Source organism: Lissotriton vulgaris, chromosome 2_2, assembly GCF_964263255.1.
Source record: "Lissotriton vulgaris chromosome 2_2, aLisVul1.2, whole genome shotgun sequence".
Classification (NCBI taxonomy): domain Eukaryota; kingdom Metazoa; phylum Chordata; class Amphibia; order Caudata; family Salamandridae; genus Lissotriton; species Lissotriton vulgaris.
The window spans coordinates 134,219,518-134,244,505 of NC_141688.1; the positions used below are offsets into that span (position 1 = coordinate 134,219,518).

Below are 24,988 nucleotides of genomic sequence, written 5' to 3' on the forward strand. Positions count from 1 at the left end.
ACACTTATACTCATCCCACTCTCCTCCCTGCTTCGCCATCCCCTTTATTACATCAACCCCCCCCTCTCTTAACCTCAATCTTGACTCTCTCCACCTTACCCTTTTCTGTCTGCCTTACCTTGACTGCTGCTCGCTATCGGGTAATGATTTTCTGTATCTAATGGTAGCCTAAAATGCTTTTAGATGAGTCTTTGTGCTTATGTGGGCGTGTGTAATTGGACCCTGCAATCCTCCTCCCTTGTACCTGTTCTTCACTGTCAGCTCTCCACATTTTGAACAGCAGCAGCACCAAGGCCTTGATTATAGGGAGAGTGCTCACCAGCAAACCGAAGATCTTAAAGATTTAGGGGCCATGCATATTTTAAATAGGTAGTAAAGCGCTATACAACAGTTTGTAGTTATGGGTAATAACTACTGCCGTTCATTTAGTTCAAAAAGGTGCAATGACAATTAAAAATCAATCCAAGTTGGCAAGTGGTCAGACATCAAATGTGAGCCCATTGCCCACTGTGGCAAGAGTACAGCTTCTGAGGTTGAGGATTGCACTTGGCAATTTAATGGCTAATTTTTCAACCAATATTCATTTGTCAATCCTTTGAGTAGAATATATTTTAAGAGGCAGAGAGTGGAAATGTGCAGCTACTGTGAGTGCCTCAAAAAGGAATAATGGGATGTTTTATGAATATGTATTATTTATTTTCGAAGGATGCACTTGTTATGATCTAAGTGACCTAAAATATAGTTATAATTGAAAAAGAATGATCCCTTCTAAGTTGTGATTGGCGTGTTCACTTTTCTTTATTGTTCGCTCACCTTCTCCCAGTAGTCTTTCGTGTGCCCATCACCCTCTGTCTCCATCCCCCCTGCCCAGCCCTCTCTCTCTTGTTTTACTACTCTGCTCTTAATACGTCTTCTCTGCCCAACCACATTTTATCCTTTGTCCATGACCCTTCTCTCTGATAAACTTCCTTTCTCATCATCCCAATGCTTTATCAACCTCATAGTCCTCCTGCACCCTTCCCTACTCCTTTTATTCTACTCATCTCTCATCCCTTTCTCAGTACAGAACTACCAATTATCCTATTCCTGTCACCCACTTTGCTCATCCTTTGTTTACCTCTAACACCGTCTTCATCTTCTCTACTTTTTGGCACAGATCACTCTCCTCTACGATCATCTCACTCTGTCATTTTATTCTCTTCCATTCTACTTACTACTTTACTTTTATTTCATCCACCGCTTTCCTTACTAATCCTTTCTTTTATCCAATCTTTCTTTTTCCTTTCCATCATGTTTTCTGTCCTTGTACTGTCCTCTTGTCACCCCCATTCCTCCCACGGAGAAGTGTGGCTCAATGGTTAGAGCGGCAGACCCTGATGCAGAGGTCTAGCCCGGGACCAGGGTTCAATTCCCCACCTCAGCGGGTCTTGGGCTCAAAAATTCCACGAACCTGATAATTCTCGCCTCTGTGCCTATTCCAATCATGGAGTCCCACTCTGCAACTCTGGGCAATAGCTGGCTTAATCTCCACAACGTCCCCCACAACGCTAAGGATGCCTGGCCTCCACCTTGGGGGTGCCCAGGAGTGGACGCCTCACAGGGAAAGCCAGGATGGGTTCCACAGCGGTATTCGTACAAGCGCCTTGAGACCCTTGTGGGTGAGTAGTGCGCTATACAAGTATCAATTTACATTTACATCTCTGTAGAGCCATTGTTGTGAAAATCGTGGAGCTGAATTTGCCAGGACTTCTGACCAAAGGAAACCACCCTTCCACAGCTGCAAGTAATTGTAGCTAATAACATTAGTGGACTATGCAAGTTATGCGGTCTACTCTGCTAAAACATCACAATTATTTGAAGCTCTAATAAGTATTGTTTTCTCCAGATCAGGGATACCTAGCAGCTCAGAATTTTTATATTAATGGTAGGACATACAGGTATTTTTCCGGTGCTTGCTGTCCCACTCCTGAGTCGGAAATGAAAGGTTGAGTGGAAGTATTTGAACTCATGAAGCCCCAGATTGTAGGAACATCTTGACAGCTAAGCCCACTATATAATTGTATGGGTTTAGATCCCAAGGCGGTTATGGGGGTGCTATTTTCCCTTTCTATCTGCCCATGTGGCATAAAGAGAACATTTGTTAGGAGAGATTAAGTGCACTGTCACCGGTGCCCAGACGTTTTGTGTCTGATCCTTAGTTCCTTCTAATTATTTTTCTAATTATTTTTACAAGGCTCAGCCAGCACCTCCGTGATTGAGAGTAGGCAGGACAGTGGCAGTATGTATTGCAAGTGCTACCAAAGTAGAGCTGTCACTACAGTTTTTACAACCCTGTATAATGGGAACTTGCACTGCCCCTGCCCATGCTGCATCTGTCTTTTGTTAGAGAATTTTGGCAAAAGTCTTTTCACTTCAGAGAAGTCAAAATGTTTGGTAGTGGGAGTCATTTTCATATGCCACACCTTTAGAAAAGTGTCACAGGAGGAAATTAAATAAAGCAAACCAATACTAAGACATAAAATGATTCTATTTTCAATTACTTTTCTTGGGATGTCACAATCCCATCAGATTGTTTCTGTCATATGCATTACCACTGGAATTATGCGGCAGAGGAGGTACAAATCATGAACCTGGTTTCACTAAATTACGCAACAAGAAAAGACAAATGATGCAGTTTGTGGCACATATAGAGGCACATTACTTCTTTTTTGTCATTTATGTAGTAGATGATGGATTATGTTTTCATTATGCTAAATCCACAATTATGCAGAAAACTCATTGGTTGCTGAATCGTTATTCCAGTGTACCTGGCAGTATGCCATCTCTTAAATACTGTGTAATGGTTCTTATGCGCCTCTTTGGATAAAATGGGAATGTCACAGACACCCCTGATTTCCACATGTGCATGACAACAGCCACCACCCCCACGGGCTTCCTGCCTCTCCCTGGGCGTTTCAAGAAGCCCGAGGCATTGATTTTTATATGAAAGTTAAACAATTAGGCTCAGAAAAAAAGGCTGCAATCCTACATCAATTGTTAAAGATAAAGAACAGAAAATGTTCTGCCAGGCCTGATGGGTGGGCAGGGATGCGTAACAAATGAAGTAGATAGAGGTGGGGGAGCCAAATAGCTCGCTATGACTCGTCCTCCAGGACTCTCGGGCCAAAAACGAGCCGAGCTTTGGTGAAACTCCCTGCCTCCCGCCCCTCCATACAAGTTCTTATGTTAGTGCAATTCCCTGGGTGCAGCAGAGGTGGGGCAGGTCAGCCCTGCGGCTACCTGCATTGTGATGACCCATTATCAAAATGGGGAAAGCCCTGCAGCCGCTCTTCTAGGCACAGGTGGGGCCGCAGTGCCGCAGGCTTTCTGCAGCTTAATAGTGAGGACAATGAAAACACAAGAGCTATAGGCACTGGTCAGTGTTCTGCTGATTCCAGCGAGCTCCCTCCAGCATAGGTTTTTGAAACCCAGATGGTGCTGTTTCCACAGGGGCGGCTCTAGGCTCATGGCGGCCCTGGGCAGGGAGCGTAGGTAGGGGGCCCCGGAGGAGGGGGTGGGGGGGGGAGCCTCCCGCAGGTCAGGAGGGGGGGGGGGTCAGGGTGCTAGGAAGTGGAACAGAGCCGGAGGCCGCCGAATCCATGCCAGGGGCCGCCATACAAATATGTATCCATCCTCAGAGGATTATTATATTAAGGATATATATTGGCGTGGAGGCCCCTGGGGTTTGGGGGCCCTGTGCAGGTGCCTAAGGCCGCCCCTGCCAGGGACGGAAGGAGAAGCGGCAGAGAAAAAGAAACTGGGCGATGAAAGTAGTATAACAGAAGGGAAAGAAGCACACAGTACCGAGTAACACAACCGGCTAAAGAACTCCTGAAGAGGAAAAGAACAATGAATGCAAAGGGTTCAGAGAAAAGGAAGCAGCTAGCATTGCATGACTCCGCCAAGGGACAGGGAAAAGAGAGTACGAGGTAAGAGGAGAGATAAGGAAAGTGAAAGCAAAAAAGAGAGAGCTGGTGCGGCTAAGCCAAAGAGCGTGGCGATGGGAAAGAGAAAATGGGACAAAAAGAGGTAAAGAGCAACACATAGAACGTGTGTTAAAGAGAGGAAATAGAAGTAAATGAATGTGAGCAAAAGGGTGAAAAGTGGCAGCCTTAGGGCATTATTAGTGATAGACTGGCACACGGTGTAAAAAACTTTTTTTGGTGGGGGCTCGGCTCAGGTTTGACTCTAGAGCCAAGCCAGACTTCTGGCTCGGCTCTGGCTGAGCTCTCCCCACCCATCTCTAAAAAGCAGTCTGACAACGTCAGGGCCAGCGCTCTCGCGGCTGCCAAAGAGAGTTACAAAGCTGGGAATCTTCGAGTTTAAAAGCCATTCGCGGTTTACCCTGCAACAATACCTGTGATTGTATACTGTATATACAAATATTAATACTAAAAAAAAGCAGACCTAGAACTAAAGGTCATCCTGTCCGGCTCAAGAGTGCTTGGCAGTAAGGTTAGATGAGAGTTTTACACCAAGCCTGTAACCTGCACAGCGGCTGCGGAAGAAACTTAAATAGGTGAATGCATTCTTGATATTTCTGGGATAGACCCATGCAGTGCAGAGTAAACAAGAGCAAAAGGGGGCAACTAAATAGGGTCTGTGGGGTTATACACGGCCATAGAGAAGGGAAGACGGGTGGCTGTACCTGTCATTCAATGCGTCCCTTACTCACGTTCATCCTCATCCCAACTACTTCGTAGCACCTTTCAACAAAATAAATCTGTATTAAAAAAGCGAGGGGCATATTACCAACAACTAGCGATAATTTTTGTCTCTAACTTGTTTAGAGACAAAAATTATCGCCGCACATCGGCGATTTTTATCGCAGATCAACCTTGCTATTAACAAGGTTTATCGCAAATGCGATAAAAAACGGCCGAAATGCATGAATATCGCTGAAAAGTCAGCGATATTCATGCATTATCGAGCTAATGCTTTTAGCCATGTTATCCACCTCCCATTGGATAACATGGCTAAGAACTGCTCAGGGCAGGTGTTAGCTTTTGGAGGTATTCCCGCTTAGCGCGAATATCTCCAAAAGTTGGTAATAGGAGATAGCGATGTTAGCGACTGTTTTCAGTCTCTAACATCTTGGCACGCCCACTTTGCATCTCATTAGTGATAAATATCACTGACATGCAAAGTGGGGCCCACGATGGTCGCTATCTCCTACTAGCTGTCGCTAACTGGTGTTAGCAACAGCTTGGTAATAGGGAGATAATTTTATCTCCGCTTTCTTGGCTTTTAAAGCCAAAAAAGCGGAGATAAACCCTCTTGATAATATGCCCCCGAGTTTGCTGTTTGTCTCAAACAACAGTGCTTCATGGGCAGTCTATAATCTTTTAATCCGTGCACCTTTCCTGCAGATATACATTTGTTACCAGACCCACAATACATTCATTTTGGCATTGGTGTAGTAATGTTATAAAATGACAATCCCTAAGTAGAGTGGTTTGCAGGGAAACAGCCTTTACAACGCGACAATTACCACAATGTGCCATTAACACGCACCTGTTACTACGCATGCATTTACCACGCATGCATTTTAGGGATTTGTGTACCTCCCCTACCATTACCACGAAGGATAAGACTATTTAAGGTAAGTAACTTTACAAACCCAATATCCTTATTCACCCCTAAACCCTAAAACACCCTTAATACAGCCCAACACCCTTACCCACTCCTAAACCCCCAAAACCCCCTTACACTCCAATACCCTTACCCATCCCTACATCCTAAAAACACCCTTCCAATCCAAAACCCTTTACCATCCCTAAACCCTACAAATACCCTACCCATTACCCTACACTGCCCTAAACCCTAAAAAGACCCTTACCACCCCATTCCCCTACCCACCACTACACCATCAAATGAGTATGTGTGTGAATATGCATGTGTATATGTGTGAAAAGTTATATATATGGGTGTGTGCGTGTATATATATATATATACATATATATATATATAAATATATATACAAACACACATATATACATAGCTATACATACATATACACATACATATTTGCACACGCTCACACATTAGATGGTGTAGGGGAATAGGGTGGTAAGGGTATTTTTAGGGTTTAGAGCAGGGTAAGGGTATTGGATTGTATGGTGTTTTTAGGGTTTAGAGGTGGGTAAGGGTAAGGGTATTGGATTGTATGGTGTTTTTAGGGTTTAGGGGTGGGTAGGGATATACAGTGGTAAAGGTATTTTAGGGTTAAGGGGTGGGTTGGGGTATAGAGTGGTAAGGGTATTTTTAGGGGTTAGGGGTAAGCAAGGACATCAAGAGTTAAGTTTTTTTTAGGGTTTAGGGGTGGGTAAGGATATTAGTTTGTACCAGTTTTTTTTAGGGTTTAGGTGTGGGTAAGGGTATAGGGTGTAAAGGTATTTTAGGGTTAAGGGGTGGTTAGGGGTATTGAGGTAAGAGTATTTTGGGGTTTTATGGATGGGTAGGGGCACAGGGCGGTAAGGGTTTTTTAGCGTTTAAAGATGGGTAGGGGTATAGGGTGGTAAAGGTGTGTTAGGGTTTAAGGGTCGGTAGGGGTACAGGGTAGTAAGGGTATTTTGGGGGTTTATGGGGTGGGAAGGGGTATTGAATGGTACGGGTATTTTGGGGCTTTAGGAGTGGGTAGGGGTGCAGGGTGGTAAGGAGATGTGGGGCTTTTGGGTTGAGTCGGGGCATAGGGTGGTAAGGGTAATTAATAAAGGGGGGGTTCTGAGTTTTCCCCTTAACAAAAATTAAATGAATGTATTTTTAACAATGGGGGGTTGGGAGGGCTACCCTCCCTTAAAAAAAGATAACATTTATAAATATATTTTTTCCCACTTACCTTATTTATGCTTACCTGCGAAGTAAAGGTATGTGTGATGAAGGCAGATGCAAGGTAAATGCATCTATTGTAAAAAAAATGCGTGGTTTTTTACCAAAAAATTCTAAGGTGAGGGGGATGATAGTACCTCTCCTGCGCTGTGGCGGCAGGATGTTTGGTAGAATATTTGGTAATACAGCGGAGTTTACAAAATTTATAATTATACAGTCACCTTTAAATTTTTTGGGATTTTGCCCTATCCAAGATACCCTTCTGGCTGATTTAATGTCTCCGGCTAGCTGTTGTTTCCCCCAAGGGGCCAACTGCATATTGCCAGATAACCAATGCAGGGCCTTACTTGTCAGTGCTGTGGGGGATTCTAGTTGACCTGTTGCTAATGGGGGGGCATTTGCCAATACCAGCACTAGTGGTGAAGCATCTTCTATAAAGTGTAATGTATCTTCTTCTACACCTGGTACAGTCGATACTGGGGGGTTTAGGGGCTGAACCTCTCTTGACAGTGAGTGAATAATCGCTGTGATTGGGGTCTGCTCCGTGGGGTTTACATGTATATTATTATTGTTTGTGCCTCCCTCCGTTCCTAACTCGAGGGGCTCTTTTACAGGGGCAGCTAAATTTGTGACTGCGACTGATATATTTAACACCTCTTCCACTATCTTTTTCTGATCTGCGCCTAGTTTCTTTACGTCAGCAGCTAGCTTATCCAGTTTAGCCACTACTGGTTTAATTAGAGCTTTAAATTTGAGATCAATTAATTCAGCTATCCTGGATAAGAGCTCTTCATCCACATTTTGCTTCTCAACATCTTCTCCTTTCCCCCTATTTTTTTCCTTACTTTTCAGTGGTGACACAGCCCTCTTCCTCCCAGAATGAGATCCACCACGATGTATTTGCGGTTTTCTACATTTTGTAAATGCCCGAGTAACTAGGACTTGAACAGGGGGGTCTACTTCATCAATATTTACCTGCTCACCCTCCTGCACTGGGGGATCTTGTTCTGTATCAGCTGTCAGGGAATCAGAATCATTATCCTGGGCTAAGTCATGACCATGTTCTATAAGAACACTCTGATTTAAAGTCCCACTATCATGTGTATCAGTATCTGGGATTTCATTTCCCTCATCCTGAGATGGTATATCTATCCACGGTGAATTTGGAGGTGGACTTAAGGGGGATAGATTGGGGGATTGACTAAGGCCTAATGATTGTCTCCTTTCATTATTGATCTTTGATACTACATGTACCATGTAATTGTCCATGGTATTTCCCCCCGCAACTGGGATCTTTTTTGGCATCCTCGGTTGTACTAATAGAAACCCGAAATTTAGCGTTCAAGAAATATGAAGGGGCACACAAAATACGATACAAGTGAAACCAGGATGAAAATATGTTCAAGGGTAAACAGTCTTACTGCAGCCGGGCAAATAGTGTTCAGCAGGGACAGTATGACGTGCCCAGTCCAGTCACGGCCTGTCTCGGACTGTCTAAGACTGTCCGCCCTTAGTCCGGGCTTCATCCGGCGTCCCGCACACGCGTCCCGCTGTGCGTCAGTAGTGCGTATTTGTAGGAGGAGCAGGGGGCGGGAAGAGACTCCAGGTGCGCTGCGGTGATCCTGCGCGGAACCCTGGGTCTCGCAGTCCCCGGCCCCTGTTGAAACAGCCTCTCACACTTCTTTGGAAGAAATTCGCCTCTCCTCACGGCTCAGCAGGCAGGCAGGAGAACAAAAGTGCAAAGTCGCAGTCTATCAGAACAGCTACGAGCGGCACCCGCAAAGCGGGGGCCGCAAGCTGTTAAAAGGGCAGGCCAGGCAATCAGGGAGGAGCAGGGGCGGGAAGAGACTCCAGGTGCGCTGCAGTGATCCTGCACGGAACCCTGGGTCTCGCAGTCCCGGCCCCTGTTGAAACAGCCTCTCACACTCCTTTGGAAGAAATTCGCCTCTCCTCACGGCTCAGCAGGCAGGCAGGAGAACAAAAAGTGCAAAGTCGCAGTCTATCAGAACAGCTACGAGCGGCACCCGCAAAGCGGGGGCCGCGAGCTGTTAAAAGGGCAGACCAGGCAATCAGGGAGGAGCAGGGGCGGGAAGAGACTCCAGGTGCGCTGCGGTGATCCTGCGCGGAACCCTGGGTCTCGCAGTCCCGGCCCCTGTTGAAACAGCCTCTCACACTCCTTTGGAAGAAATTCGCCTCTCCTCACGGCTCAGCAGGCAGGCAGGAGAACAAAAAGTGCAAAGTCGCAGTCTATCAGAACAGCTACGAGCGGCACCCATAGGTTTCACACACGTTATAGTTAGGAATTAGCATTTAAAAAACCTTTGAAATTCACTGAAAAAACCATAGGTTTCACACACGTTATAGTTAGGAATTAGCATTTAAAAAACCTTTGAAATTCACTGAAAAAACCATAGGTCTCACACTAGTTATAGTTAGGAATTAGCATTTAAAAAACCTATTAAATTCACTGAAAAAACCATAGGTTTCACACCAGTTATAGTTAGCTGGAAATTTTACTGACATAAAACCATTGAAATTCCCACGTTATAGTTAGTTGGACTCACTATAACTTGCGCGCCTGCAATGCACTGCTGATGACGTCACATATTACATCACTCATGACATGGTCAGTGACATCACTCATGACATCACTGATGACACCATCCTTGTGATGGAGTGACAGACCTCCTTTCAGTGTAATGTAACCCTTGAAACACTTATTCAAAAATAAAAAATAAAATTTTCAAAAAAATAGAGTTACCCAGACCAGTTTCAACAGCCAATTCAGTAATACCACCATCTATATACACATCCACTCATTCACCAACAGTTCTATATAGTCACTCATACATATATTCACTCATCATATGTAGTGAACACCTATATATCCTGTTACACACCAACAGTCACCGAAAAGTTACTCACACATGCAAATAAACTATTGATCATCCATTTATTTGCATATACAGCTATACACACACTACCACCTTACTTCTAAGGAAACTTACACATACTTACTCTCTTAAACAATCACTTATAGAAACACATACTTATTTAAACAGGAACTCTTACAATCTCTCACTCTCACATATACTCACTTATATACATCAATACTCACATATACTAGATTAAAACATATGTAGTTACTCATTAAGACACTAGTGAGACAGTCATTCACTCACTAACACACACATATACACACTCATCCACCCATACAGTCCTGCACATATGCTGTCTTCAAAACACATACAAACAGTGAGTCAGTCATTGATGCATCTATGTGCTAAGTAAAACCCCCACCAAACCATACAGACACTCATACTAATACTAAAAAATATAAAACAACAAAAAAGAATTAAAAAAGTGACACCATCCCTGTGACCGAGTGACAGACCTCCTTTCAGTGTGATGTAATCCTTGAAACACATATTCAAAAATAGAAACTAAAATATAAAACATATTGATTTTTCAGAAAGACACACATTCCCTGGATGGTGTCATCAGTGATGTCATGAGTAATGTCACTGACCATGTCATGAGTGATGTAATATGTGACGTCATCAGCAGTACATTGCAGGCGCGCAAGTTATAGTGAGTTCAACTAACTATAACGTGGGAATTTCAATGGTTTTATGTCAGTAAAACTTCCAGCTAACTATAACTGGTGTGAAACGTATGGTTTTTTCAGTGAATTTAATAGGTTTTTTAATTGCTAATTCCTACCTATAACTAGTGTGAAACCTATGGTTTTTTCAGTGAATATATATATATATATATATATATATATATTCTCCTTCACCACACGCTAACCAACGTGTAAATGCACTCGACCTCCAGACAATATTCACCAATGAATTAAGCCATCCAGCAAAGTTCGTAAGTGTATTCTTTATTCCAGCATGGAACACAGTTCATAGAACTAAACCCCCAACGCGTTTCAGCGACAACTCGCCTTGGTCACGGGTGAATAGTAAACACAAAGGTGAACATTAAATAAAGTTTTCAAAACTTCAAGTGTAAACATAAACAACAGACTTAGTGCTCAAAGTAAAAACACAGCGGCCATCTTGGCATGGTCATTTGTTCATGATGATGTGCCCAATCGACAGAAAAACATAACTATACGCCTGATTTGTTCATGCAATCATTCGTCAAAATGAAATTTAAACAACGTCCCAAGTGGGTGAGCTAAATAGAAACCTCCATGTTGTCATAGATAATCATAACACGACAACAAACATATATGAGGAAAGTGTATGATATTCAGGGGCTTGTAAGGCTAGTAGGTGACACTCTAAACCGGCTAACATATTCCCAAGTGGGAAATCAATTTATACACAAAGACCCATGGGGAACATAAATGCGAATTACGTGTTTGCAAAGCAGTCATGTACATATTAAATTTCTTACTCAAATATCAAATAAATTATATCACCATATATTATATATACAGTCTTCAAATCCCAAGTGGGAAAGTTCTAAGCATGACCCTTGGGGTAATCAGTTCTTCTGAGCAGTCATGTACAAATTAAATTACCTACTCAAATTTCAAAATAAATAATATCACCATATATTGTATATACAGTCTTTAACTCCCAAGTGGGAAATTCTAAGCATGACCCATGGGATAATCAGTTCTTCTGGCCGGTTGAAGACTGTATATATAATATATGGTGATATAATTTATTTGATATTTGAGTAAGAAATTTAATATGTACATGACTGCTTTGCAAACACGTAATTCGCATTTATGTTCCCCATGGGTCTTTGTGTATAAATTGATTTCCCACTTGGGAATATGTTAGCCGGTTTAGAGTGTCACCTACTAGCCTTACAAGCCCCTGAATATCATACACTTTCCTCATATATGTTTGTTGTCGTGTTATGATTATCTATGACAACATGGAGGTTTCTATTTAGCTCACCCACTTGGGACGTTGTTTAAATTTCATTTTGACGAATGAGTGGTGACCCACTTGTGGGACACCCCCGCGCCGCACGGCCTCCAGCTGCTGCGTGTGCCCCTGTGCCTGCTTTCTGCCTCAGCGCCGGCCTCGCTGCCGCATTGAGCGCTCCCCTTTGGTTTTCGCCGGTTTTTGACCGAAATTTGTGCTTGTTTTCTGTGTATGCCGTATGATCGTTTGTTTCACTGTTTTCCTCCGTTTTGACCTGCATTGGTGCCTGTATTTTTTTTGTGCCATTTTGCCTCGTGTTTTGCCCTCCATTTGTGCATTTGTGCTTGTCTCCTTCCTGATTGCCCGCCTACCTCGCCGCCCTCCGCTCTCCCTCCCCGCTCCCGCTTCCCGCCACCGCCATTAGCCCCGCCCCTTTTCTCTTCTGTTCCCTCCCCGCTCCCGCCTCCCAGCTGCTCCGCCCACCCACGCACTTCGCCTTAAATGGCGACCGTGCGAACGCGCAGCGGGCGCGCCGATTGTGCGCCGAAGGCGCGCCAAAGGTAAGCCCGTCTGCGCCCGTCCGCGACCGGATCGCGCCTCCCTCACCGCACTCAACACCGGCCGACTCCCAGAATGCCATCAAGCCACTCCACGACGCACCCACGGACCTTTCAGCTGCCACGCCTGCAAGTTCTCCTGCATCCGGACCAGCCTCGCACCAGCACCCGCCAAGTCGAACACCAGCAGCACCCACCTCAAGTGCATCCTGCTCAACACCCGCTCCGTCCACAGACACGCCATCGAACTCTGGAACCTTCTAGACGCCACAGCCCCTGACGTTGCCTTCCTCACGGAGACCTGGATGAACGCCTCTTCAGCTCCCGACATCGCCATCGCTATCCCAGAGGGCTACAAGATCGTCCGGAGGGACCGAAACGCCAACCAGATGGGAGGAGGCATCGCCATCATCCACAGGAACACCATCCGTCTCACGACCAGCACAGACAACACCCAGACCAGCGCCGAACACCTGCATTTCCAGATCCACACCAACCTGAACACCACCCTCAGAGGCACCCTGATCTACCGACCCCCTGGACCACGCACACAATTCAGCGAGGACATCGCCGACTTCGTCAGCCCGCATGCCCTCCCCTCCGCTGACTACATCCTCTTGGGAGACCTCAACTTCCATCTGGAGAACAACAACGACCGCAACACCAGCACCCTGCTCGACAACCTCGCCAACCTTGGACTCAAGCAACTGGTGTCCACCCCCACCCACCTCGCCGGACACACTCTCGACGCAGTCTTCTCTTCCAGCACAGACATCGACTTCAGCCACGCCACAGAGCTTCAATGGACGGACCACAGCTGCGTCCACTTCACCTTCAAGAGAACGACGACCCACCAACACCAGCAACAGGCCGCCCGCAGAAGCTGGAACAAGATCACAGCAGACCAGCTCGCCACCTCCCTGAGCCAGCACCCTCCTGCCAGCTCAGCGAACCCCAGCCAGGCCGCCGACAACCTCACGAAGTGGATCAGCAACTGCGCGGACGAACTCGCCCCACTGAAGACCCCGCCTAGCAGACCCGGCAGCAAGAAGGCCCCATGGTTCACCGACGAACTCAAGAGCTCCAAGAAGAACTGCCGAGCCCTCGAGAAAGTCTGGAGAAGGGAACCGACACCGGACAACAGGACCTCCTTCAAACTTGCCACCCGGAAACACCACCAGCTGATCCGCGCCGCCAAGAAAACAGCTTTCAAGGACCGGTTGGACAACAACGCACACAACTGCAAGGAACTCTTCAACATCGTGAAAGAGCTTTCCAACCCCAGCGCAGGAAACAACGACATCACCCCTTTGCAAGACCTCTGCAACTCCCTCGCCTCATACTTCCACAACAAGATCGCGGACATACACAACAGCTTCAACAACCAACCAGCGCACACCATGACCGAACAACCACCCCCCACCACCACCCTCCACGCCTGGACCCCGATCAGCACCGAAGACACCATCCGCACGATGAACTCCATCCACTCCGGATCACCGACCGACCCCTGCCCTCACCACGTCTTCAACAAGGCCGACGCTGTCATCGCACCCCATTTGCGAGATATCATCAACACATCCTTCGACACCACCATCTTCCCTGAGAGCTGGAAACACGCCGAACTCAGCGCTCTACTCAAGAAACCAACAGCAGACCCCACCGACCTTAAGAACTACCGCCCCATCTCGCTCCTCCCGTTTCCAGCCAAAGTCATCGAGAAGACCGTCAACAAGCAGATGGCCGCCTTCCTCGAGACGAACGGATCCCTCGACCCCTCACAGTCCGGCTTCCGAGCCAATCACAGCACCGAGATCGCCCTCATCGCCGCCACCGATGACATCCGAGCCCTGATGGACAATGGAGAAACAGCGGCCCTCATCCTCCTAGACCTCTCCGCGGCATTCGACACGGTCTGCCACCGCACCCTAGTACGGCGCCTCAGCAACATCGGAATCCAGGACAAGGCGCTGGAATGGATCATCTCCTTCCTCGACGGAAGAACACAGAGAGTCCGCCTACCACCGTTCAAGTCAGAGGCCTCCGAAGTCATCTGCGGCGTCCCTCAAGGATCATCTCTGAGCCCCACCCTCTTCAACGTCTACATGAGCCCCCTCGCGGCCATCGTACGCAAACACAACCTCAGCATAATCTCCTACGCCGACGACACCCAGCTGATCCTCTCCCTGACCAACGACCCCGCCGCCGCCAGAGCCAACCTGCACGAAGGGATGAAAGAGGTGGCCGAGTGGATGACGACCAGCCGCCTGAAACTGAACTCGGACAAGACGGAGTTCCTCATCCTGGGCTCCTCGCCCTCCGCCTGGGACGACTCCTGGTGGCCTCCCGCCCTGGGCACCGCACCCAAACCGACAGACCACGCACGCAACCTGGGCTTCATCCTGGACTCCTCCCTCTCCATGACCAGGCAAGTCAACAACGTCTCCTCGGCGTGCTTCAACATCCTACGCATGCTACGGAAGATCTTCTGGTGGATCCCCACCGAGACCAGGAAGACCGTCACCCAGGCCCTCGTCACCAGCCGACTGGACTACGGCAACGCCCTCTACGCCGGTACCACCGCCAAGCTCCAGAAGAGACTCCAGCGGATCCAGAACGCCTCAGCCAGACTCATCCTCGACATCCCACGAACCAGCCACATCTCCGGACATCTGAGAGACCTTCACTGGCTCCCCGTCAACAAAAGAATCACCTTCCGCCTCCTCACCCACGCACACAAAGCCCTACACGACCAAGGCCCGAGCTACCTCAACAGCCGAGTCAACTTCTACGCTCCCAAACGCCACCTCCGATCAGCCAACCACGCCCTCGCCGCCGTCCCCCGCATCCGAAGAGCGACTACAGGAGGAAGGTCCTTCTCCTACCTGGCCGCCAAGACCTGGAACTCCCTCCCGACCGACCTGCGCCTGACCCAAGACCACCTCTCCTTCAGGAAGAAGCTGAAGACCTGGCTGTTCGAGCAGTAGCGCCCCCCCCCCCCAGCGCCTTGAGACCCTACGGGTATGTAGCGCGCTTTATAAGTGTCACTGATTGATTGATTGAATGATTGCATGAACAAATCAGGCGTATAGTTATGTTTTTCTGTCGATTGGGCACATCATCATGAACAAATGACCATGCCAAGATGGCCGCTGTGTTTTTACTTTGAGCACTAAGTCTGTTGTTTATGTTTACACTTGAAGTTTTGAAAACTTTATTTAATGTTCACCTTTGTGTTTACTATTCACCCGTGACCAAGGCGAGTTGCCGCTGAAACGCTTTGGGGGTTTAGTTCTATGAACTGTGTTCCATGCTGGAATAAAGAATACACTTACGAACTTTGCTGGATGGCTTAATTCATTGGTGAATATTGTCTGGAGGTCGAGTGCATTTACACGTTGGTTAGCGTGTGGTGAAGGAGAATACAAACAGGGTGCCTTTGACCCTGGTTTGCACCGCAGTCCGAGGGTCCCGGTTTCTCAAAGGATGTGAACTGGTAATATATATATATATATATATATATATATATATATATATATATATATATATATATATATATATATATATATATATATATATATATATATATATATATATATATATATAGGTATATTTATATAGAGTATTAAATATTAGTGTGATGTATTTAATTAACATTATATTAACCGTATATATTAAAATATGTATGAGTTACTACTTTAAACTATATATTAAGAAACAATATTTTTGTATGTTTTTTAACAATATCAGTACAAAAGGATATTTCTTTTCACTATTTTTGAACTTACCATTATAGGGATAGGGACACAATATTTCTGTAAACAATATTTTCGACACGATATTTGTATTACAGGATATTGTTGGGTTCGATATTCTGTCAGTGATCCCAATGCCAACAACTCCCTCTACATAGGAGCTCCTTATCTAATCGAGAAATTGCAGCTGGTCCAAAATGCAGTGGCAAGGTCAATTTTAAATTGGTCCAAGTTCACAATCAACAAACTAATCAGATTTTAAACTTTTCTAATCATGTTTCGGGCGACCCAGAAAAAAGTCCTGCATAAGTTAGTAGTAGATTCCAGTAGTATCAAAGTACAAGAGTCCTTCGTTCTGCCAATCATGGGTTTTTCCTAATAACAAGATTCCATAATGCTGGGTCAGGGGGAACCCTACTTTGCACTTGTAGGTGCCAAGGTGTGAAGTGAGCTACCTGCCGATCTTAGGATGCTCAAATCTGAGGCACTGTTCAAAAAGACATCAAAGACCTTCCTGTTTGCTGATAAATGAGAATCCTCGAATCTCCTTGCAGGCCAGCGCCGGAAGCTTCTGTGCCGAAGCTGCTGTTGTGCTACACAAATGGGTGCAATTCTTGCATATTTATTGCCTAAAGTTACTCCTATTTGAGGGCTATCCCACATCGTAAAAAATAAGTGGAAAATATTTAAACTGTGTTAAGCTACATGTACTATGGAGAATGGATCACACCTGTGGGAAAATGCTAGATGATTACTGCATATAGCATTATCCATATAAAAAGCACAAATGTCTTACACGATGAAAATGTAATTAATTTATTTCTGGGATGCAAATACATGAACAAATTAGTACAGTATACATTTTGGTGTCATGGCTTTTCAGAGGCAAAAGGTGATCTTGTAGCTCTTTTCCTACCACCCAAATTGGTGTCTTACAGAGCAGAAAATATCAGTGCAACAGCTCAGACAGGGGATCTGTATCTAAAGTAAACTGAGTGCCAGTCCTTTCGTTGGCGTGTGAACATGTGTTGAACTACATTCAACAAAATCTGAGATCAGAATCCCAACAGGTAATGCTAATCCTGCTACTCTCAATGCATGTGAGACTCTCTGCACAGCCGTTACCGACGTGTGGTTCTGCCATAGTAAATACTGGTGCCTTGCAGTTCCATGTCATTGACTGGGATGATAAAGGTATGGTTTACCGCGTAGTATATCATTGTCCAAACACAACTGTACAATCGTGGTATTTGCGCTCTACCCGGAAGCGGTGGAAGTGTGAGCGCAGGGGATCAGTTTACTGTGTCTTAGTCTAAAATTCTAATTGTGGTCCTATGTTTTTAACTACTCCCTCGAGTTTATTGGCTTGTATTTACTCTAATAAAACCCCTCGGAATGGAAGATGGATCTGTGAACTGGTCCACCAAAGACATATATTTCTGCCAAATATGAAATTATTAAGTGACACATTGAAACCTTCATTCTGAGGTTGGAGGATGTCCCGGAGTTTGCAAGTGAGTTGGGATACCAACTCCGACAGATAAACTGCATTCTCAGGGGTGCCCCATCCCCTCCTCATTCTGAGACTTTTCTCCAGGTAAAAGCTGGTAAAATGTCCTGGGACCCCACTGTGGGAACGGTGACCAGCCCTGATTTGCACTTTAATGCACCTTTAGCACGGTGTGCCAGGTGCGGACCATGGCAGAGTGCCCTATTACAATCAATGAGCTGTCTGCACGGCAACTGCCAACTTGCAGCTGCCCTGGGGGCAGCACACAAGTGAAAGGTAGAGTGGCTGTTTGTAGCAGCTGCTGTGCCTATCAGAGGGCAGGTGGCACCCGATCTGCCCTTCAAAAGAGGGACTGAGATCACCCTGCAGGTGGGTGAGTGACTGACTGCACCCATATGCAGGGTGATGTATGGGGCTTTGTAGGGCCTCCTTTTGTCCCTTTCATAGAGTCCCCTTGGGGCTCTTGTTGACCATGTGCGACCTCTTTGTGATGCACATATGTGTGCACCTTCTGATGGCCTTTTTGCACCTGCACCAGCATCCATAAATGGTGTATGCATAGAGGCAAAATGTTTTCCCCGCACTCCCTTGCAACTGTAGGAATGTCCCTTTAAGGTCAAGCAGACCTGTATGTGCACCAGTGCAATCTGTATTACAGAAGGGGCTGCAAAGTGTTGAAAAATACACATAGTATAAAATCGATTTCAGTAATACAGTGCTAAAAAGTAGGTACGTTGAAAACTATTATTTTTATGGGTTATTTAATTATATAAATCTCATAGAAATGTATTTTCATATACATCAAAACATAGAAATAGAAATTTGAAGATTACCTAACTACATTTGTATACTAGTATGTTATAATATAATTGTTTAATCTACTGAGCGTCAAGGCTTTTTTGGAGTCAAAGACATCACCAAGAAATTGAATAGATTAAAGCTAATTATAACAAATTACTTTTTTGAATCGTTCCGTTGTTTTCCTGTTGATTACTTATAAAAGTGATCCATTTCACAATAAATAAGGTCTATTATTTTAAGGAGAAGCTCGGTGGGTCCTCGAGGATGAGGCAATTCTCAGATGTCCATGGTTGTCCTTTATTGCTTTGGACTAAAAGTGCAATAGTTGGGTCCTAGGCCTCGGACGGTGCAGTCGGTGTGGTCTGTGTCACAGGCTCCACAGTGGCAATCGGTGGCCACTGGATAGGAGTGGTAAGACTCGGCGGTGCCTGCACCACAGCTCGGTATCCTCACTGTTTTGTATACAATGTCTTTGAAGGTGCATGAGCTTTGCACAAAGGGCACAAGTGGATCCTTGATCACTGGATCCTAAAAGAAAGTAAAAAAGATCTGCCTTAAAATACAATTTCCAAAAATTCCAAACAGAAAGCATAGTAGTAAATGCAGGGCTACTTCATAGAGTAATTGTTACCCCATCCCTTTCTTCAAGCAATACTATGGGGCATATTATCAAGAAAGGGCCTTACATTATCGCTGCTTTTATCGGCAGGAAACTGCCGATAAAGCGGCGATAATGGGCTTGATAATATGCATTATGAATTCCAATCGAAGCCCATGTTAGATGTGAAGACATGTAACATGGCTTCGATTGGAATTCCATAGAGCATATTATCAAGCCCATTATCGCTGCTTTATCAGCAGTTTCCTGCCGATAAAAGCGGCGATAATGTAACGCCCTTTCTTGATAATATGCCCCTACGTCTTTGCCTTTAAAATGTCTGAAATGTATAATCAACATTTGGGTGAAAGATTGATCTATGTCCATAAAATCATTTTTTGTATCTCTATAAAACATGTCAACAACCATTGTCTTGCATCTAAAGGAAGAATAAAACTTATGTTGAACATATCTTTGTTAATATATAGAAGACTGGCACATGTACTGTACTATGCTCAATTCTGAGCAGTATCAATAAGCAGCATTTTCGACCTAGCCCAGATAATTGGAGTTTGAACAAATAACATTTACACATTGAGGACATCACATTGGACCTTTAATTCTCATTTGTTTGCTATTTAATTTTTTATTTACATTTCTAAGTATTTTGTCTGGTGCAAACCTAGCCACACGTTATTGGAAATGTTTACACTGACACAGAGAATACTGAACAGAAGGAAGACAGTGACTGTAGTGTGGGAAAGAAGAGCGTACAACGCGTGTTTTAGGCCCATTCTGAGTGCAAGGAGAGCCAGTCTTATGTGAACTTGAATCAGATGCTTCCACCATCTGAAGCTAGGCATTTTACTTTTGTATCTTTTGCCATTTTCAGAAACGTCAGATGAAAGGCCAGTGTGGAACACCTACGTGTGTTGCACATACCCCCCCTTCTAGCGTCCAGAGATAGCCAGATAGCCAGTGCAGATGGTCTAAGATGCGGATAATATGATTTGGTTTTTAGCTCATGTGACAAAACAGGCAGCAGCATGAGGGATGGATGCATGTCACCACAAGAACAGATGTTCTGCCAGGACTGCATTGGTTTCAGCAAGATGGCTGAGTACAAGCACCTGTACAGATCCTCATTTCTCTTTTATGTGGTACATAGGTGTGTGTTTCTATCTATCTATCTATCTATCTATCTATCTATCTATCTATCTATCTATCTATCTATCTATCTATCTATCTATCTATCTATCTATCGATCGATCGATCGGTCGGTCGGTCTGTCTGTCTGTCTGTCTGTCTGTCTGTCTGTCTGTCTGTCTGTCTGTCTGTCTGTCTGTCTGTCTGTCTGTCTGTCTGTCTGTCTGTCTGTCTGTCTGTCTGTCTGTCTATCTATCTATCTATCTATCTATCTATCTATATATATTTATATACAAACACAGACACACACATATTACTTTTTGGGCCCTTTAATGCATAAAATGCAGTGGTAAAAAAAAGCGCATATTTCACAGGGAACTCTATTCTATAGAAAACTGTTCATGATTCCGTGTGACATACAGGCTTCTTCTTCATTTTGACATCCCCAAAGCATTTTGAAGAGTTTTACCATTGTCAGAGCTACTAAGTGTATGTGGCAAGGCCATATAAATTATGTGGCAGGTTATATCAATTAACATTAAAATGAAACTGAGGATAACCCTTAAATGCACCAAATCTTTCTAAAGAGTACTACTATTAAAAAAGAAATCATATGTTATAACAAATACATAACAAGTAGGTAACGCATTTAATAGGGTCCTACTTTGCCATCACGGGGTTCAGGCGACATTTATAAACCAGTTGTCCTTTAACCTCTTGGCTTTGACATCACCACAACCTCTTGATGTCAATATAGGAGCATTTTACAACATTTTCTTACATACGGGCCTATCTTGGAAGCAATAGCCCAAAGCTGGTTATGATCACCACTGGAATTCTAGTTATTTACCATCTTGGTGGTCCCTCTGCTCCCAGCATGATGCTCCTATCTGGAAGGGTGCCTTGTCCCCCTACCACTTAAGACCCGGAAATGCTAAGGTGGAATGATGGGACCGCTGCCATTTTTGCAGACCCTCTGTTACTGCCTTCCTCTAATTCAGTTTGTATGCAACATCACACTTTAAAAATGTGTTTTAAGAAAGATGATACTTTTAATTTGTTGTACCTCTGATGATTATCAGCCTTTTTCCTCTTTGTTCATTTTTATTTATTTAGGTCTATTGTTGTCATTTGTGAAAAATTTACACAACGTGGGTTTTGGCTCCTCCAGGAGAAGTATAACTCTTTCTCCAAATGCCATTTGCTATTTCCTATATGATTCTACTCTTTTAGAAGTGTTTCCATTTAAATATACGAGGGGCTATTTTACATCAGGAAAGGGCCCTCAAACATCACACTGTTGGCCATATTTAATTATGTATTTCCTAAATACATTCTGTACATAAAGCATTCATTTTGTACTACTTTTTTCTCCAGCTTCGGCCAATATATCTGCTATTAATGTGCTAACAGCATTTGTGCATCCAACAGACAAACTTTAGTGCACGTCTGTATTTGCATGCATTAGCATTTTCAAGGCAGAGGTATTGGCTTTGCTAGCGATTGTTGACTTCAGTTTCATCTCCATCTCCTCAGAGGCTCACCTGTGTGTTGCAGTAACCCGAGCACCAGGTGGTATTGACCTCGAAGCACAGCCCACACTCCTCTTTCTCCAGCACTATGGTGATGTTCGACAGTCTGCACATACTGCAGCAGGTGACGAAGCAGCCGAGAAGTACCACGCAGTGATTAACAGCCGTCATGCTGCTGAGGAAAGAGACAGAGTTTAGCGCCCTAGAAAATCCCTAGTTTGAAGAACTATAGTTTACACCTTATAGATGCAGAATCTTGGGCTGTTATCAAGTATCGCACATTGAATTATAATGCATGTAGGTGGAACACACATTTGCATTCTTTTTCAGCAATTACTCATCTATTTGTCAAAGTAATGTAAACATTGGTAATCATTACTGATTGGATTTGTTTTAATTAATCAGTGATTTGGTAGACGCTGTTTCCTCTTACATTTCACCTCAGCGGCTAAGCGGGTACAAACACACGGCTGCTTTCACAGCTTCTTAAGCCATCTTTCAGTTTCTGTGGTAAAAAAATGGGAGCTGGGAGTGGAGGTTGACTCCATCAAGATGGCGGCCACTGAAACAGTTGGCTGCAGTGGTCCATGACGGAAGCTCGCACGTTTTTATCCTGGTGCCTGGGGATTCTCGGAGGTCCAGCAGAAGAGCGTGTGGCTCATCTGGGTTTCATCAGGATCACCGGAGCCAGTAGAGGGGCGGGAGGGCAGTCTGTATAGGTGGCAGGCCTGGCTCCAGGCTTCACGGTCTGGGTGGGCCTTTAACAAGCATGGGGGGGCCACGGAGATGAATGGAGTTGTGTAGTATTTTCGAGGTGTCTGAGAGCTGGGTCTGGGCATGCTGGTTGGCCTTGCCACGGCTGCCTCTCTCTCTCTCTCTCTCTTCACCTCGCCATCATCTAACTGTGCCGCCTCTTCTCCCCATCCGTTTGTCTCCTGCTCTTCCTTCTTTCTTTCCTTACCATCCACTCTCTGCTGTGCCTTTCCCTCACACTCTTCCTCGCTCACCTCTTTCTTATCTACACCTCACCAGCCACATTCTTTCTTCCTCACTATCCTTCCTCTCTTTGCCTCACCTTTCTCTCTCACACTTCGCCATCCCCTTTATTACCTCAACCTCCCCTCTCTTCACCTCAATCTTGACTCTCTCCACCTTACCCTCTTCTGTCTGCCTTACCTTGACTGCTGCTCGCTATCGGGTAATGATTTTCTGTATCTAATGGATGCCTAAAATGCTTTTAGGTGAGTCTTTGTGCTATGTGGGCGCGTGTAATTGGACCCTGCAATCCTCCTCCCTTGTACCTGTTCTTCACTGTCAGCTCTCCACATTTTGAACAGCAGCAGCACCAAGGCCTTGATTATAGAGAGAGTGCTCACCAGCAAACAGAAGATCTTAAAGATGTAGGGGCCATTCATATTTTAAATAGATAGTAAAGTGCTATACAACAGTTTGTAGTTATGGGTAATAACTACTGCCGTACATTTAGTTCAAAAAGGTGCAATGACAATTAAAAATCAATCCAAGTTGGCAAGTGGTCAGACATCAAATGTGAGCCCATGGCCCACTGTGGCAAGAGTACAGCTTCTGAGGTTGAGGATTGCACTTGGCAATTTAGTGGCTAATTTTTCAACCAATATTCATTTGTCAGAAATGTGCAGCTACTGTGAGTGCCTCAAAAAGGAATAATGGGATGTTTTATGAATATGCATTATTTATTTTCGAAGGATGTACTTGTTATGATCTAAGTGACCTAAAATATAGTTATAATTGAAATAAAATGATCTCTTCTAAATTGTGACTGGCGTGTTCCCTTTTCTTTATTCTCCCACTATTCTTTCCTTTGCCCATCACCCTCTGTCTCCATCCCCCTGCCCAGCCATCTCTCTCTTGTTTTACTACTATGCTCTTAATACATCTTCTCTGCCCAACCACATTTTATCATTTGTCCATGACCCTTCACTCTGATAAACTTCCTTTCTCATCATCCCAATGCTTTATCAACCTCATTTTCCACCTGAACCCTTCCCTACTCGTTTTATTCTACTCATCTCCAATCCCTTTCTCAGTACAGAACTACCAATTATCCTATTCCCGTCACCCACTTTGCTCATCCTTTATCTACCTCTAACACCGTCTTCACCTTCTTTTCGGCACAGATCACTCTCCTCTACGATCATCTCACTCTGCCATTTTATTCTCTTCCATTCTACTAACTACTTTACTCTTATTTCCTCCACCGCTTTCCTTACCAATCTTTTCTTTTATCCAATCTTTCTTTTTCCTTTCCATCATGTTTTCTGTCCTTGTACTGTCCTCTAGTCACCCCCATTCCTCATCTCTGTAGAGCCATTGTTGTGAAAATCGTGGAGCTGAATTTGCCAGGACTTCTGACCAAAGGAAACCATCCTTCCACAGCTGCAAGTAATTGTAGCTAATAACATTAGTGGACTATGCAAGTTATGCGGTCTACTCTGCCAAACATCACAATTATTTGAAGCTCTAATAAGTATTGTTTCTCCAGATCAGGGATACCTAGCAGCTCAGAATTTTTATATTAATGGTAGGACATACAGGTCTTTTTCCGGTGCTTGCTGTCCCACTCCTGAGTCGGAAATGAAAGGTTGAGTGGAAGTATTTGTACCCATGAAGCCCCAGATTGTAGGAACATCTTGACAGCTTAGCCCACTATATAATTGTATGGGTTTAGATCCCAAGGCGGTTACAGGGGTGCTATTTTCCCTTTCTATCTGCCCATGTGGCATAAAGAGAACATTTGTTAGGAGAGATTAAGTGCACTGTCCCCGGTGCCCAGAAGTTTTGTGCTTGACCCTTAACTTCCTTCTAATTATTTTTACAAGGCTCCGTGATTGAGAGTAGGCAGGACTGTGTCAGTATGTATTGCAAGGGCTGCCACAGTAGAGCTGTCACTACAGTTTTTATAACCCTGTATAATGGGAACTTGCACTGCTTCTGCCCATGCTGCATCTGTCTTTTGTTAGAGAATGTTGGCAAAAGTCTTTTCACTTCAGAGAAGTCAAAATGTTTGGTAGTGGGAGTCATTTTCATATAATCCGATTGTTTCTGCCATATGCAGGGCCACTGTAATTATGCGGCACAGGAGGAACACATCATGCAGCGGGTTTCACTAAATTACTCAACAAGAAAAGGCAAATGATGCAGTTTGTGGCACATATAGAGGCACATTACTTTTTTTTTGTCATTTATGTAGTAGATGATGGATTATGTTTTCAATATGCTAAATCCACAATTATGCAGAAAACCCATTGGTTGCTGAATCGTTTAATTCCAGTGTACCTGGCAGTATGC

The 24,988-nt window shown here is 44.7% G+C and overlaps 1 protein-coding gene across 1 annotated transcript; it reads right to left on the reverse strand.

Moving 5' to 3' along the window:
* Positions 1-18,682: 18,682 nt before the first annotated feature.
* LOC147729156 (follitropin subunit beta-like) lies at positions 18,683-21,832 on the reverse strand. Its single transcript, XM_086959875.1, has 2 exons — positions 21,674-21,832; positions 18,683-18,913 (listed from the first exon to the last, which is right to left on the reverse strand). Exons 1-2 carry the CDS (start codon positions 21,830-21,832, stop codon positions 18,683-18,685), a joined length of 390 nt encoding a protein of 129 aa, XP_086816001.1.
* Positions 21,833-24,988: the final 3,156 nt, after the last annotated feature.